The sequence below is a fragment of the Rhinolophus ferrumequinum genome, chromosome 20 (genome assembly GCF_004115265.2).
Source record: "Rhinolophus ferrumequinum isolate MPI-CBG mRhiFer1 chromosome 20, mRhiFer1_v1.p, whole genome shotgun sequence".
NCBI lineage: Eukaryota > Metazoa > Chordata > Mammalia > Chiroptera > Rhinolophidae > Rhinolophus > Rhinolophus ferrumequinum.
The window spans coordinates 2,088,187-2,104,724 of NC_046303.1; the positions used below are offsets into that span (position 1 = coordinate 2,088,187).

Genomic DNA, 16,538 nt, shown 5'->3' on the forward strand with positions numbered 1-16,538 from the left:
TATATATGGCAAACTAATCTTTTAAAAAACAAAGAGAAGAAAACATTCCAAACACAAAGTTTGGGACATTACATAGTAAAAGAAAACAAACAGTAATTTGATGCTATACAAAGAAATAAAGAATAGCAGTAAAGTTAACTACATAAGTAAATATAAAAGCCAGTACTGTATTTTCTATGTTTGAACTCAACTTTCCCCCATATGATTAAAAAAACAAATGTCTAGGACAATAATTACAAATCTATTAGTGTACATACATACATAATAATGTGATTTATTGACAAAAATAGAAAGTGGAAAAATTCACAGGAGCAGAGTTTTGGGTGTACTGTTCAAACTAAGTTGGTATTAGTTAATTCATATAAAGTTATATGTTTAAGATGTTAACTGTAAAAAGGAACTGCTTCAAACTGATGAAAACCTTTTATGAAAAACTTACAGTTAATATCATATTCTATAGTGAAAGACAAGCTTTCCTCCCAAGATCAAGATTAATTCCTATATGTCTATAATTTTGCCACTTCTACTAAAAAGTATATTGGACCGTGCATGAAGAGCAATTTAGCAAGAAAAAGAGATAAAAGTTACCAAATGAGAAAGAAGTAAGCAAAACTATTGCTATCCTCAGGTGACATGATCTTCCATCTAGAAAATACTAAAAATCCCAAGACTAAATAACACTAGTAGAACAAACTAATTCAGCCACGATTCCGAATACACACAAATTCAGTGAACTTTCATAATACATGCCAACAATGAGCAATGTGAGAAAGAAATTAAGAAAACAACTGCACTTACGATAGGATCCAAGAGAATAAAATATGTAATAATAAATTTAGCAAGAGGTGCAAGATATACACACTGAAAAGTACAAAACATTGATGAAAGAAATGAACAAAGTCTGTTATGGTCTGAATGTTTATATCCCCCCTCCCCAGTTCATACGCTGAAATCCTGGCACCCAATGTGACAGAGCCAGGAGGGGGGTCTTTGGGAGGTAGTTAGGTCACAAGAGGGGAGCCTTCACGAGTGGAATTAGCGCTCTTACAAGAGTCGCTCCAGACAGAATCCTAGCGCCTTTCTGCTTTGTGAGGATGTCATTACAATTCTGCTACTCTAAAGAAGCCCTCACAGAACATGTGGCACCCTGACCTCAGAATCCCAGCCTGCAGCACTGTGAGAAATCAACGTCCATGCTTTACACGCTACTCAGTCTGCGGCACTTTGTCACAGCAGCACAATGGACTAAGACCAAGTTCTCAGTAAATGGAAAGAAACCTGTGCTCATGGATTGGAGGACTTACTATTGCCAAGGTGGTAATGCTATTCACAGCTATCTACACATGCAGCACAATTCCCATCAAAACCCAATGGCCTTTATTGACAGAAATGGGAAGAAAGATACTAAAAACATAGTATTGCAACTGATTTCAAAGGCAAAAACAACGCTGGAAAGGCAGACCAAAATTGGAGGACTCCCATTTCCTAATTGAAACTCAATTCTTTGTTTTTTCAGAAAATACTGGGTCTCCATTCTGCATTGTTAGGAAAAGCACCCTAAACTGTTAGAATGGTCCCTGTGGTCCACAGGATTAATCTATCCTAGTACAATTAGATGCTTTTCCAGGTGAAATCTTTAGAGCTAAAGATCATGATAGGCTTTCCTTATATTAAATGCCTTTCTACATCAGCTATCACAGCAAGGTCTAAGTTATTTAGAGCACAAACTTTTCCTTAAGTACATGAATCAGTAGAATTTTATTCGGGGAGCTACTAGAACTAAGGCAAAGTAGAGAACATAAAACATTCAGATTTATAACATTTACATTGAAAAAATGCTGCTGGAAAGTCACATGTCTTTAAAATTAGCTTTGTGTTTTCAATTTCTTTTCTTTAGAGAACTGGATATACTTACCTGAAAATGTAAAGAACAACTCATTTTGCAAACCAGCTTTTTGCATTTTAACATGATGGCATTCAGACTTCAGTAAAGAAACTTCACATGAAAGGTCAAGAACCAATTTGCTTAAAATCTGAAGAAGTTTCTTCTCAAAAGAAATATTATAGATACTATTGCAGGGGGCTGCGTGGTACCGAGCTGTGAACTGGTAATAAAAACGAGGCTCACGATAAGCTATAAAGAAATGAACACAGAAGAACACAAAAGTGGTTATTTAAGCAATTCTAGTATGTGGCAACTATTCAAGAGAAATCCTTAAATGGATCAATTCATATATATCCTATGAATTGATCCATTATAGACATATATTCATTTATTAATAACCAACACTTACCTAACAGTCACTAAGTGACCAATGGAATTATAGGCACCTTACAAACAGTAAGTTACTTAAGTCCCCTAACCTCATGTGAAATGGTTGTTACTTTTACATCCATCCTGAGAAATGTAAAGAATACAGAGATGACGTCGCAGGCCCAATGACCATGCTGCCGAAACTACGATTCTAAGCGAGGAGCCTGGCTCTTCACCACTGCATTGGACTGCCTCAAACTCAGGAACAAAACTCCTCTAAGTTTAAATATCCATCTTTGAAGAAATTAGAGTCATATAATCACTAACAACAAACAAAGAAAGTATGCAACAAACAAGTCTGCAAGGTTTATTGAATTGCATCACAACATCTGGAACTGAGAACATTTTTTGTCCTATTCATTTCAAAATTTCACTAAAAGGACACAAGAAATATAAAACGCTAAGAAACCCACAACAGTAACAGAAGACAGGGTGCCCTGTGGCTGCTTTTGCTAAGGAAAAGCCCCCTGCCTGTCCCTGGTCGAGGCTGAGGAGTGCCCCCACTCACGCTGAAGCGGGAGCGCCCATGGTCCACTTTCCCACCTACTCACTGAGGCCCAAATTAAGGGCACCTACTGAGCTACTGTCAGGTTCTGCGTACAAGGTATAGACCAGACAACTTCTAAATGCTGAGCGACTGATCACTTTTATTCACAAATGTCAATGAAAATCAGACTATCCCACCCCCAACTTCGAGGAAACCAGGGAGTTAAAGAGAAGCAAGAACGCTACTCGAAGGAGCGTTTGAGTTTATTTGGTTAAATCCCCTGGTGGTATAACTGTGTCCTTTTTTGTCTCTTATTATAGCCTTTTTTTTAAAGTCTTGTGTGGTATAAGTGTTGCTCTCCCAGCTTTTTTGTTTGTTTCCATTTTCATGAAATAACTTTTCCCATCCCTTTACTTTCATTCTGTGTGTGTCTTTTCATCTGAAGTGAGTCTCTTCTAAGCAGCATACGGAAAGGTCTTAGTACCTTATCCACTCAGGAAAAGGCAAGGGAAAAGTACCTAAAAGTCAATTAATGTAGGAAGCATTAAATATTTTTTTTCTAAATTCTAACCGGTAAAGATAAAAATATAACCCATAACTATTATAAAGCTTTTTAAAAAGAAGAATGATAGATAAATATTAAGTGTTCCTGAAAAATTAAAAAAACACAAACATGAATACTGAAATTGAAGAAATTAATTGAAGTAGCAAATAAAAACAAGGTTAAAAATCAAACTGTTTGGAGACCAAGTAATGAAGTTCTTGCACAGCAGAGAGGAAACTTAGATACAATCTTCTATGAGCAAAGGAAGAAATTTGGAGGAGAGATCCCAACATCCGAAGTCAAACTGAAGGAGTTCCTGGAGGGCAGAGCAGAGAGGGCAGAAAAGAAGGTAATCAAGAGACAAACAGGAAATGTTCTGTAAAGATGAACAAAGATTTGTGTCACCGTGTCAAAAAGCCCATTAACCAGTGACCACGAATAGTGAAGTAAGTGTCACATTGAGACATGAATCTCAAAAACCTACCCTGCTCAGCACTGGGAACCTTGCTCAGCACAGTAAGAAAGATGAGCCTAACTAACTAACTAACTAAACTAAGTAAATAATATCATTTGTAGATTACATAAAATTTTGAAAATTTAAATTATCCTTTACTGAGAATAAAAAGGTCAATCAGCTAAAGGAAAACAAAATAGTGAATACAATATATCTGACACAAAATTAAAATCAACAAAGCTGCATATCTGTATATGCACGTATCTCTAAGTCGTTGTTCAGACACACACACACAGGGAGCTCACGCAAACAGGAAAATTCAAATAACCCATCGTGACCAAAAAATGCACACTGACACCATAAAATACCATTATTAACGTATTAGATCAGCAAGAATTCACAATGCAGTATTTCAGGAAATGGAGTTCTCATATACTATGGCAGAAATGTAAATTGGTACACTCTGTAGGGCAACTGGCAGAAGCTATCAAAGTAACATTATGAATCCTTTGTGTAAGGTTTACCTTATAGAATTCACCCTACAGAAATACTCACAATTTAACTTTCGTAATACAATACAATTTCATAATACAATAATACAGAGCTGGCTTGCATGCGCGTGTGTGTGTTACACACACACAGATAGGGGAGAGAGAGAGAGAGAGAGAGAGAGAGAGAGAGAGAGAGAGAGAGAGAGAGAGAGAGAGAGAGAGAGAGATGGATTTCCTTAAATGTTCCATACAGTACTGTTTTAAGGAGAGAAAAATTGAAACAAACTAAATGACTGAAACAAACTAAATGATCAAACTAATGAGGAATGCTCAAATAAAATCTGCAATACCACATAGCCATTAGAAAGATTAAAGTACGTTTTTATAATGAGATAGAATAAAGTACCTGATTTGTTTTAAGCACAAAAATGGCAGGTTTCCAAAAGGTTTCAGCCTGCTGGCATTGCTACATAGTGGTGCATGGTGGGTATCATAAAGGATAAGAATACCAGTGTTGCAACCAGAATCCCCACACTTAAATCTGAATCTCCCCCATTCTAGTTGTGTGGCCTGGGGCAAGTCACTTCCCCTGTGCCTCGGTTTCCTGATCTACACAAACCAGAAATATCAGTACCCACTGTAGCGGTTTGTCCTGAGGATTAGGTGAGCTGAATATACGCAAACCAGCTCGAACAATGCCTGCCTGGCATGAGCATGCGCTACATGTGTTTTGTTGTGAGTACAATTACACGTAAAATACAGCATTGCCTGGAACATAATAAACGCCCAGTAAAGGTTAGCTATCATCCTCAGTACTGTCAACCAGCATTCATACTGGGCACTGTTACATTTGTCAGCTCATGTAAATATACCCTTCTGAGTGATTTCAAAGTATATTTGTTATAAACTAGAAACATGAAATAATAAAATGGAGAAAACTATGTAACAAGAATGAAATGTGACTGATTAAAAAGTTTGTTAAACAAATTATTTGCTACCATCACAAATTACCACAAATTTAGTGGCTTAAAAATAACAAAAACTTATAATCTTACACTTTTGGAGAATGGAAGTCCAAAATGAGTCTTGTAAGGCTAGAATCAAGGTGATTTCCTTCTGGAAGATCCTGTAATAAGGACCATTATTCTGGGCCCACCCTGATAATTCAGGATAATCTCCCCCTCTCAAGATCCTCCACTTAATTATATTGCAAAGTCCCTTTTGCCATTGTAGGGTAACCTATTAACAAAATCCCTTTATAAAAAAACCTGTTAAAGTAGCCAAACATTTGAAAACATGAAGAAAGGTGAGAATATAAGCAGGAGCACTTCTTACCATACATAACATATTTCAGTTGCAGGTTTGCAGCACCTTCGTCCACAGTAGGTTTGTACTCGAGGAAACAGGTGTAAACACCAGTCATGCTCTCCTCAAAGTTCTGAAACACGAGGCTGCCTGTGGATGTTACTTGTGTGGTGCTATTTACTAATAAAGGAATAAGATACAGTAATTAGTTGTTTAAATTATATGAGATTGAGGTAAAAACAACCAAATTTATTTTCTAAGCAAAGTAAAACCATCAAAATTTACCTATAGAATCATTCAAAGGAGTGGGGGCCTAACTACTCACTGTGGCTGGTGTTTGTTGGCAGTGGGTACCAGGGTGACCTTCTTAGAAACAGGAAGAAAAAAAGGACTCATCCTTGAGGAAGAGTAAGCAAGAAGCATTAGGTCAGCGCTGAAGCTGGAAGAGGGGTTGCAGCACCTGGGAAGGCCGCACCCCAAGACCGAGGGACACCATACCTGCAAAGACTAAAGCTTAATCAGGACATTAGAGACCGCCCCTCTCTCCCAACCACCCGTCATGAGTAGGAGTCTTGTAAAAAGGAAGTGGAATCACGGTAGAAGAGCTGCAAGAAAAAGATTCTCTGTGGAGAAATTTAGAAAAGGAGAAACCACACCCTAGGAAATATTAGACATTGAAGAACTATAACTTCTCATGAACCTGCCTACCCCTTAAACATTTTTAAGGGTATCTGAAGTTTTCAGCAACCACAGGACAATCAATATCGAATCCAAAAAATTCCTGACTAGATAAACACAAACTCCTAATACTAAAGGCTTAACAGTATTTTTAAAAGTGTTCATATTTAAACATGAAAATACCTATCTCAAAATCTAATGTTTTATACAAGATGTCCAACTTTAACAAAAAATTAGGCTTACCAAAATGGTGAGAAATGACACATTTCCAAAATACTAAGCAATCTCAGGGCAAGATTCTTAAATGACACAGACATCAGCAGTACCACAATTAATTTGAAATAACTACGGTTAATGTATTAAAGAATTTAACAACAAATGTAGACAACATGCACGATCAGATAGGTGATTTCAGCAGAGAGACTGAAACTGTAAGAAATAATTAGTGGGAAATGCTAGAATTAAAAACAAAGCAAAACAAACAAAAATTAAAAAAACAAAACAGTAACACAAATTAAGTATTCCTTCAATGGGCTTACAAAAAGACTTGACACAGCTAAGATAAGAGTCAATGAACTTGAATGTATGTTAAAGAAACTACTCAACCTGAATAACAGAGAAAAAAGTGAAACAAACAAATGACCAAAAAAAAAAAAAAAAAAAAAACAAGAAGAAAGAATCCTCGAGCTATGGCACAATATCAAGCAGTGTGACATATGTGTGACAGAATTCTCAGAAGAGGAGGAACAGGATGGGGCAGAAGTAATATTTGAAAACATAATGGCTGAGAATTTTCAAAAATTAATGATAAATAACAAATTACAGCTCAAAGAAGCTTAGAGAACACCAAACAGAACACAAAAACACAAACAAAAAGATGCATATAATATTCGAATCACTGAAAATGAAAGGCAAAGAGAAAATCTGGAAGTTAATCAGGAAAAAGAAATGGCACATTGCCTCTAGTGGGACAAAGATAAAATTATAGCAGGATTCATTATAAACTATTCAAGCAAAAATAATAGTGTCGTCATTAGAATGTGGAAAAAATCTACCAATCCAGAACTGGCAACCAGCAAAAGAAAAAGATAAGCAAATGTATGCCAGAGTAAACAGAGGAAAAGAAATGAGAAAGATAAAAGCAGAAATCAGTAAAACCAAAAACAGAAAAATACCAGAGAAAAAAACTACTACAGAAAAAGAAATCAAACCAGAAGTTGGTCCTTTAAAAAGACTGATGAAATAGTTAAATCTGTAGTCAGAGTCACCAAAATGAAAAAGAAAAGACACAACCAATATCAGGAGTTATTGAGGACACACCATATAGGTCCTGAATATATTAACCAGATAATAAGAAAATATCACAAGCTACTTTATGCACATAAATTCAAGTTGAAAAAACTCTAAGTTGGACTAATTCACTAAAAGACACAAACTACAAAATCTCACAAAATGGTGAGAAGGGAAAATCCTATTCCTATCTCATTCAGATTATATCCGTGAACTCTGAAGCCAGACATTAAAGGCACATGACTTCAGGAAGTATCTTATTCTCTCAATGCCACTGTTTCCCACATATAAAATGTAGAAAATGGCTGCACTGACTGCAAAGGGCTGGTGTAAAAATTAAATGATTACTATGTGTAAATTGCTTAGAACTGTATCTGATATAAATATTATAGAAGTATTTATTTTTATAAAATGAAAACACTAAAATATACTCTTGCAAAGTATATGTATGCATATACATGTATTCATATACATTTGTGTATATGCATTTGAAAATGCATAAAGAAAAGCCAGGAAATAATATTGTAAAAGTTCAGGATAGTGTTTAATTGATACAGGGGTTGGAAAAGAAGAATGGGATTTTTAAACCAGTTTTTAAGAGATTCAACAGTCTCGGTAACCGTACATCTTGACTTGTACAGCTGGTTCGGGGATGTTTGTTTTATTGCACTTCATGACTTACGTGTATCTTATGCATCTTATATACATCAGATGCCTCATCACAAAAACATTAAGGTAGAGAAAATATAATCTTTGATTTCATTTAAAAAGTGTAATAATCAAATATATGGTGATGGAAGGAGAACTGACTCTGGTTGGTGAACACACAATGTGATTTATAGATGATGTAATACAGAATTGTACACCTGAAACCTATGTAACTTTACTAACAATTGTCACCCCAATAAACTTTAATTAATAATAACATAAATAAATAAATAAAAATAAAAACACTCCACATTAAAAAAAAAATGTAATAAGGGTGTAGTTACAGAGCAAGCCCAACATATGGGTGTGTATGTGCTTATATATATGTTTGCATGAACATTTGGGAAAGTGGGAAAGTCCACACCCCAAAAAGAGTAACTTCATCAGAATGGCATTAGGGTTGGAGTGAGAGGTACATGTCTTCTTGTAATAAATACATTAGCTTTGAAAATGCAAATCATTGAGAGAGAGGCAGGCACACACAGAGAGAAGGGGTAGGGAGGCGGAGGGAGAAAGATCAAATCTAAGACTTGGCCCCTACACTTTAGGACCCATCTAAATAATCTGAGTATTTCTCTTCAAAGAAATGTTCAAGTGATTACATAACTACATGATTTCTTTGGCTCAATTTTAGGGTAACTACCTTTGGAGTACTCATAAAAGGATAACTACAGTGTAGTTTAGTCCAAAAACGTTCTCTGTTTTTCAAGCTCTAAAATTAGATCATAGTTTTCAGTTATTTCTGAAATAACAGTGATTGCATTGAAAACTAAAATATAATCATGATGTCAGAATAACTGAATTTCCTGAGAATAGTTGTTATAAATATAAAATATAGAAACTATTGTATTAATATGATTGTATCCTTATCTAGAAATAACTGTATTTCAGAACATCTATTTTCCATTATTAAGGTGAATAAAATACGGCTCTGAGTTAAAGGGCTCAAAATTAAATTATAAACTGTACTTTGCAACACAAACTGCAAGACTAGGCATCATCGAGAAAAAGAAGTTTCAGATTTTAATTTACAAATCAATGGAGTAAAAAATTATAATAGAACAAATCAATACTTTAATGCTTCTATTTTGGAACTTGTGGTTTCAATATAAAATGTAAAACGTATTTAATATGCATGTTTGCAGTACATTATGTGCTACCATCAGAGAGCAAATGAAACAAAATCTGATTATACTTTCAGTACTGGTCCTTTTACAGCTGGCCACTTCCTTGATTATCTTCACTGTCCGACCTTTCAGGATTTCTGTGGCCTCTGCTCATGCCTTCCTACAACATTACCGTGGTCAGACAGAGGGTTTGTCTGACCTTTGTGCCTCCCCACAAATCCAGGGACAGTGGTACCCACCAAGCAGTCACTCACTAAGAGCTGAATCAACTTTGAAGAACCACCCCATAACTTACGAGTAGAGTAACTCTAAACCTTGAACTGTTTTAGAATCAACATAGACATTATACTAAGGTACAGCTGAGATCATTCAACTACATAAAATATAAATGAAAACAAATTACAAAATAAATATTTCTCATGAACGTTTCCTTAGCAAGTCTTTGTAGAAATATATTGCTTTCCTCCATTCAAGGTAACAAAATAAACCTGTAGGCTTTCATCCACAGGCACTATCTCAAAATACCAATAAGGAAAATATGGAAGAAAGAAAACATGGTTAATAGAGCAATAAAGAAAAACTTCCTCAGAAGGTATGCGAAACTGATTAGATGCTTCATTGAACAGACCTTTAATGTGAAAATTCATTAATCTGAATTTTTAGCAAGGCTGAAAACCAAACAGCTAAGCAAGCTAATCTATATTTTTTGAACTACACTGCAAAAACAAATCAGCTTTTAGCAAGTGAAAAATTAGAGTAAAAATAAGATAGGCATTTTAAAATAACAAAATAAGAATTGGAATGGAGAAAAAGTTGATTAAATCAGTCATACCAATAGTAATCATCACTATGTGGAAAAAAGTACCTGCATGAGAATAAGATCTTGCTTCCCCCAAATTTGAAAAATGTAAGGCTACCATTCAGATGTACCTCCAGCCCAGGTCTCCTCTGGATGAATATCGGAGCACTAAGTCCCTCTTTTTAAAGCACAGAATCAGTCATATACTAACACACAGCCACTGTTAAACCATGCAGTATATTTAAAAGAATGTTTTTGATACTAAAATATTTAATGGTAAGGTTAGTCATTGTTTTAAAAAAATTGGTAGTAATATTTAAGATAAATTCAAATACAATCTATATTGTCAGGAGTTTGGTCAGAAAGAAATAGAACATCAAAAAATATAAAATTGTAACTACTCATAAAGTCTCAAATTATCCCTGTGTGAGGATGCATAAAACAAAACCATATTTATAAATCTATAGCTCAAAGTGCTATTTGTATTTTTAACAAAAGCCAGCATCACATTTGCTTCTTTATATATACTTTTCTAACAAAAGTCTGACTGAGGTAACCAAAATGATTTTCTGAACTTAAAAAAAAGTAACCCCGTTTTGAATATACGTCTTTAAAGAACTCTCCAAACAGTTCAGTTATGTCTCTATTTCAAATTAAATCTGTGAGAGATGGTCACACCATCTACACTGTTAGATATAACTCCAAAAGGAAATCAAAGAAGTGAGAAAGTGGATAAATGAGACGAAATACAAATATTCCTTTTGTTCTTAGTGTACTTCAGATATATCAATTTAATTATGATAACTGAAACAAAAACCTACCTGAAATGATTTTTCCTTTTGGCCCATACCATTGGAATGACGGGTCTATCAGTTCTGAATTTCGCAGCCGCTGGGTTACACATAACACATGCGGACTCTTTTGATGGAGCAGAACATATACTTTCACTGGAAATACAATGTTAAAAGGTTCCAGTAATACTTCATGTGCTTACATGCTCTACAGTGCCTTACGCTGTTGCAGTTTGGATTACATGTTTTCATAAGTTTTCTTTGGACGATTGCTATTGCGTGATAAGAACTAAATTTCATTTTACTCTATGTAACTAATATTCAAAAATATATACATGTATTTTGTGTTTGTGTGTGTGTGTGTGTGTGTCAGTCTAAACATAATACATTGATCTTTTTTATTCAGAGTTCACATGTACTAATTTATTTTATTCTCAGAATATTATTTTAAATACAAAGTATTAAGATAATTCTATATCTGTACTTTATCTATTTGTAAAGACACACACCTGAAAGGAACTAAGGTAAATTTGTTTAAAGGAATAGTACATTATTCTCAATGATGTAACACAATGTATTGAATTAAAAAAATTATAATGTGATTAAAAAGTCAACAAATATGTACTTTGATTGATTTTAATTATTAAGCATTTCCCCACTTTGCTTTAAAATTTAAAGAATCCTTATCATTAAGCAAGCAAAAATCATATTCTTGAGGAGATACAAAAGGAACACAGTAAAGATTCAATTGTTCTGAATTTACTCATAAGTAAGCTTTTAGAAAAGGTTCCAACAACTCCTCAGTAACTGGATGCCAACTCTTCACTGCTTCACCACATACAAAGATTTTTGTGATCTAGTAAAATAAAAATTGTTTTTGAGAATCAAAATTCTTCTTAACGTTAAGGAGGTTGTAATGTTTCACCATACAGCATGATGTTTACTGAATGCAGCTTTTAGATAGATATCCTTCCTTAGGTTAAGAAAATACCTGTATAAGCAACTTATCAAAAATTGCTTATCAAAAATTGCTGTTGAATTTTAACACGTTTTTTCTACATCGATGGATGTGATCACTTTTTTTTCATGAATATTGTATGAAATGTTTGATATTACTAGATTGCTTTTCTGAAAATCCTAATTGATCATGCGCTTTAACACTGTGGGATTCGATTTTCAACTACTTTTCTTGGGATACTTGCATCTATATTACAGGTAATATATATGGTGTATAATTGCCCTATACTACCCTTTGTCCTTTTCCAGTGTATCAGTTATTATTTAGCATTTAGTATTATTAAGTTAGGCATCTAAAGCTATAATAACCACATAAAATGAATTGTGCAGATTTCTTTTATAAATTTTCTCTGTCAGAATATGTAAAGTGTTTTTGTCCTGGAAAAATGAAATGATGTCTCTCCAAATAGAGACTATCAATAAGAAGATAGAATGATAAAGAAAAACCAAAAAAATATATATGAATTAAAAGGTACAACTGGATTGGAAAATTCACTATAAAGAATCAATCCCATATCTGAGCAGGCAGAAGAAAGAATCAGCGAATTTGAAGATAGAAAAATTTGGCAATATCCAATTTAACAAACAGAACAAAAAAAGAATAAAGATAAATGAACAGTACTGATAGACTTGTGGGAAACCATCAAGCATGCCAGTATACGAGATCAGACAATTAAGTTTCCAAACTGAACCTAGAAAAAGTGCTAATACCTCATTGCTGAATATCACTACAGTCACCTTCGAAGTACTCCCCTTAGGAAGCTATGCACTGAAACCAGCACTTAGTACACCCTTCAAAGCAATTTTGGAACTCTTTTTCTGGACTGGCCATCAGAACTGTCATCGTATTACCCTTGATGTCCTGAATGGCATCGAAATGTCTTCCTTTCAATATTTCCTTTATCTTTGGGTATAAGAAAGAAGTCATTGGGGGCCAGATCTGGTGAGTAGGGAGGGTGTTCCAATACAGTTGTTTCCTGGCTAAAAACTCCCTCACAGACAGTGCCGTGTGAGCTGGTGCATTGTTGTGATGCAAGAGCCATGAATTGCTGGCAAAAAGTTCAGGTCATCTAACTTTTTTCATGCAGCTTTTTCATCACTTCCAAATAGTAAACTTGGTTAACTGTTTGTCCAGTTGGTACAAATTCATAATGCGTAATCCCTCGGATATCCAAAAAAAAGTTAGCAACATTTTTGCAACAAGTTCGCAAACTTAATTGTCTGACCTTGTGTGTGTGTGTGTGTGTGTGTGTGTGTACTCTTACTTTCAAGATTCTGCCTGTTTTTTGGATTTTGACAGTTAATTATGATGTGTCTAGGTGTGTTATCTCTGAATTTATCCTAGTTTGAATTTGTTAAGCATTTTCGATGAGTAGATTCATGTTTTTGTCAATTTTGGGAAGTTTTTCCATTATTACTTCAAATATTCTTTATATATATATATATATATATATATATATATACACACACACACACATATATATAAAATATTCTTTATATATATAAAATATGTATATAAAATATATAATGTTATATATATAATATTTTACATATATATAAAATAAGTCCCATTTAAAACTGGAAAGGAGGGGATTTAAAGGAGGAATTTTAAGGCATATGAATTTGCCTGAATCAATAAAAAGTATACAAAAAACTTTGTACTTGCTGTCTCATGTGACTACTGCAAAATCTTATGAATTCAAAATCTTTATGATATATAGCTGTCATGTGAAAAAAATTTTAGCATATTCAAACTGCATACATTTAATAATATGGTAATTATTACATAATAACAAAGAAACATTATAGGCAACTTTAACTAAATAACTTAGAAATAACTATTTTTTGCATACTTGAGCAATTACAGAATTAGACTTGGATGAGTCTAACTATATGGAAACAAGCTTAACCCACTGTCATGGAGGGAAAGGAGCCTTAGGAGGCGAGTGTAACTGGGGGACATCAGCCTTTTGAACAAGATTGATAAAATTTAAACAAATGCTAATTATGTTCTTAAAATTACTGAAAATCTATTTATTAATACCTGGATAATCTGATGACCCCACTATTTTCAGCGAATCTTGGGTCAGGCGAAAACCTCTTGGTAATCGAATAAAATATCCAGCTATCAAAAATAAAAAGAAAAGAAATGAGCAACAATCTGCTTCCTGAGAAATTCCAAGATAGTCAAATAGTCCAGTGTCATAGAATCTGGATCTTGGTTTAAGGAGTGAGCCATAAGCAATCTCCACCAGCACCTGGCATCCCTGTTCCAACTCTACTCCCCTCAGATGCGCCAATGAAATGAATCTATCCAATGCTCCCCCTATCGTATCTTGCCTCCGGCTTTTTCTGCATCCACTTAGAATACTCTCTTCATTTGTAAAAGTCAAAACCCACCACCCTTCAAGACTCAGATCACAAGCCCCTCCTCCTTCACACCCTGTGTTTGTCCTTACCATGTCTTGCCCTTCTATAATACTTCACCGGCACCTCTCTTATAACACCCACTCTGCATTTATCATAGTTCTTTAGGCGCACATACCATTTTCCTTATTCAATTATAAGCTCCATTGCTAGAAGGATCAGTATTTATGTCAACACACCAAGAATCAGTACTAAGTACTATCTCTTGCACATAGTAAATATTAAATGATTGTTAAATATGATATAACTGATATTCTTCCCTCATTGTTGGATGAGCAAATGTTATGGACATAATAGCGTGCGCAGAACAAATGGAAGGAGTAGTACAAAAAAAGCAATAAAGCATATACCTAAATTACCTTCAACAGGGAGTAAAGTGAAAAGTGTATGGCATTCAACGTGAGACCAGAGTTTAAATCCTACCTGCCACCTTGCGGTGTTAGGAAAGTCACTTTAAATTCCAGGAGTTTCCGTTCTCTCACCTCCGTAAATTCCAGACTTACGGAGTTGGTACTAAATGGAACATTGTATAAAGTATAAAAAGATATCAGTCTTGACTATTCATAGCTTACAGGTGAAGATAATCCCTGCTTATTGTATTTCTTATATCCTCGGGTCTGCTCCTGTTATTGGATCAAAAGTTAGCACACACACCCTATCGTATTTAGTATGAAACCACGGGCCACGGTCAAGAAGTGTCTTCCTCCACAGGGAAATGAAAGGTTACTGGCTCTTCTCTACTTATCCGAGAATAATGACCTTTACACTCCTGACTTTGGTGTATCGTGTAATCTTCACTCTATTTCCTCCCTCCTCTCATCCTATGCCCACCTCCACAGCCCTTCTACGGTTACATTCTTGGAGGACTTCTTTTCAAATTTTCCCTTATTTGACCATATTAAACACATCTCTTTTGGCTTTATATTATTCAGTTCTTGGAGAAACTTTATTTTTTTTTAAAGCCTAACATCTGAACACAAAACAGGGCAGCCAAAACCTTTCTAGTTAAATGATATCAATTCAATTAAACTGTCACGTCCGTGTTTGTGCATCAGCATCTTAAATATATTTTGAAAACAGGATGGACAAGTATCTTGGTTCTCTGGATGCAAAGGAGGAAACAAATGGCGGCAGCAAAATGTCAAAACTTGAGAATCGCAGTCTTCCCTGTATTTAGAGGTAAAACCAACAGATGGAGCTCCAGGATCACGGATGATGACAAAGCACCGGACGCCTGCTCCTTTTGAAATACACCGTCATCGTGAGGACAACACATCACGTACAGCTGGCAAGTGACTCATGGCCGATCGGGGAGTTTACCAGCAGCCAACTGAACTTGAAACGTGACCTGTGGGTGCTTGAATGACCTCTGCTGTCAACACGTCATTAATCTCCCCAGCCATTTGCTTCCCTGTGTGAACGCAGGTTCCTCCGTACGGTTTCCTGTACAAGGAACCTCCGCCGCCAGTATCAGTGCGTAAGCGCATCTCGGCGCAGCAGGTGCACGTGACACAGAAACAGCCAATCTACGGAGCCGAACCAAGCGCAGCCCGCGGCGGCAGTGCCGGCGCCGACGCCTCACCTGACGGGGACGCCGGCCCCACGAAGGCGGAAAGCAGGAGGACGACCGCGGCCCGGGAGAGCGCGGCGCCCGCGGCCCGGCCCCGCCGCGCCCGGCCTGGGGTCGACGCCTCCATCCACACGCCGCCGCCACCCGCCGAGCGTAGGCTCACAAGGTCGTTAGGCAACGCGCGCCCACCTGCCCGCCGGAAGTTGGCGGGCGGCCGACCCGGAAGGACGGCCGGAAGGAGGCGCCGCCACTTCCGCCAGGTGTGGTCGGAGCGGCGGCCCCGCCACGTGCAGGTGAGGCCGCCCACGAAGGGCAGTGTCGCCCGCCAGGGAATCCCGGAGAGCACAGGTGACCCGTGGAAGATTGTCACCTGTGAGCTGGGAAAACAATCGCGGGCCTGCAGCCCGACCTTCACTCTGCGTGCGCGCCTTCCTGGGCCACGGGAACTCAGCTTTGGGGGCCCAGCCCGAACAACAGGTAGTGAGGACTGAGTTAATGCACGGGCAGCCCTCACAGGATTGCTTGGATCTCCTGAT

At 36.4% G+C, this 16,538-nt stretch overlaps 1 protein-coding gene across 1 annotated transcript in view; it reads right to left on the reverse strand.

Moving 5' to 3' along the window:
- ZPBP (zona pellucida binding protein) overlaps nt 1-16,441 on the reverse strand; it is a 42,955-nt gene extending 26,514 nt beyond the window's left edge. The window contains exons 1-5 of the mRNA XM_033088169.1: nt 16,015-16,441; nt 14,050-14,130; nt 11,019-11,144; nt 5,626-5,775; nt 1,916-2,134 (exon numbers count right to left, since the gene is read on the reverse strand). Coding sequence (XP_032944060.1) covers nt 1,916-2,134; nt 5,626-5,775; nt 11,019-11,144; nt 14,050-14,130; nt 16,015-16,129 — 691 coding nt within the window. The 5' untranslated portion in view covers nt 16,130-16,441. The remainder of the gene's footprint in view (nt 1-1,915; nt 2,135-5,625; nt 5,776-11,018; nt 11,145-14,049; nt 14,131-16,014) is intronic.
- Nucleotides 16,442-16,538: the final 97 nt, after the last annotated feature.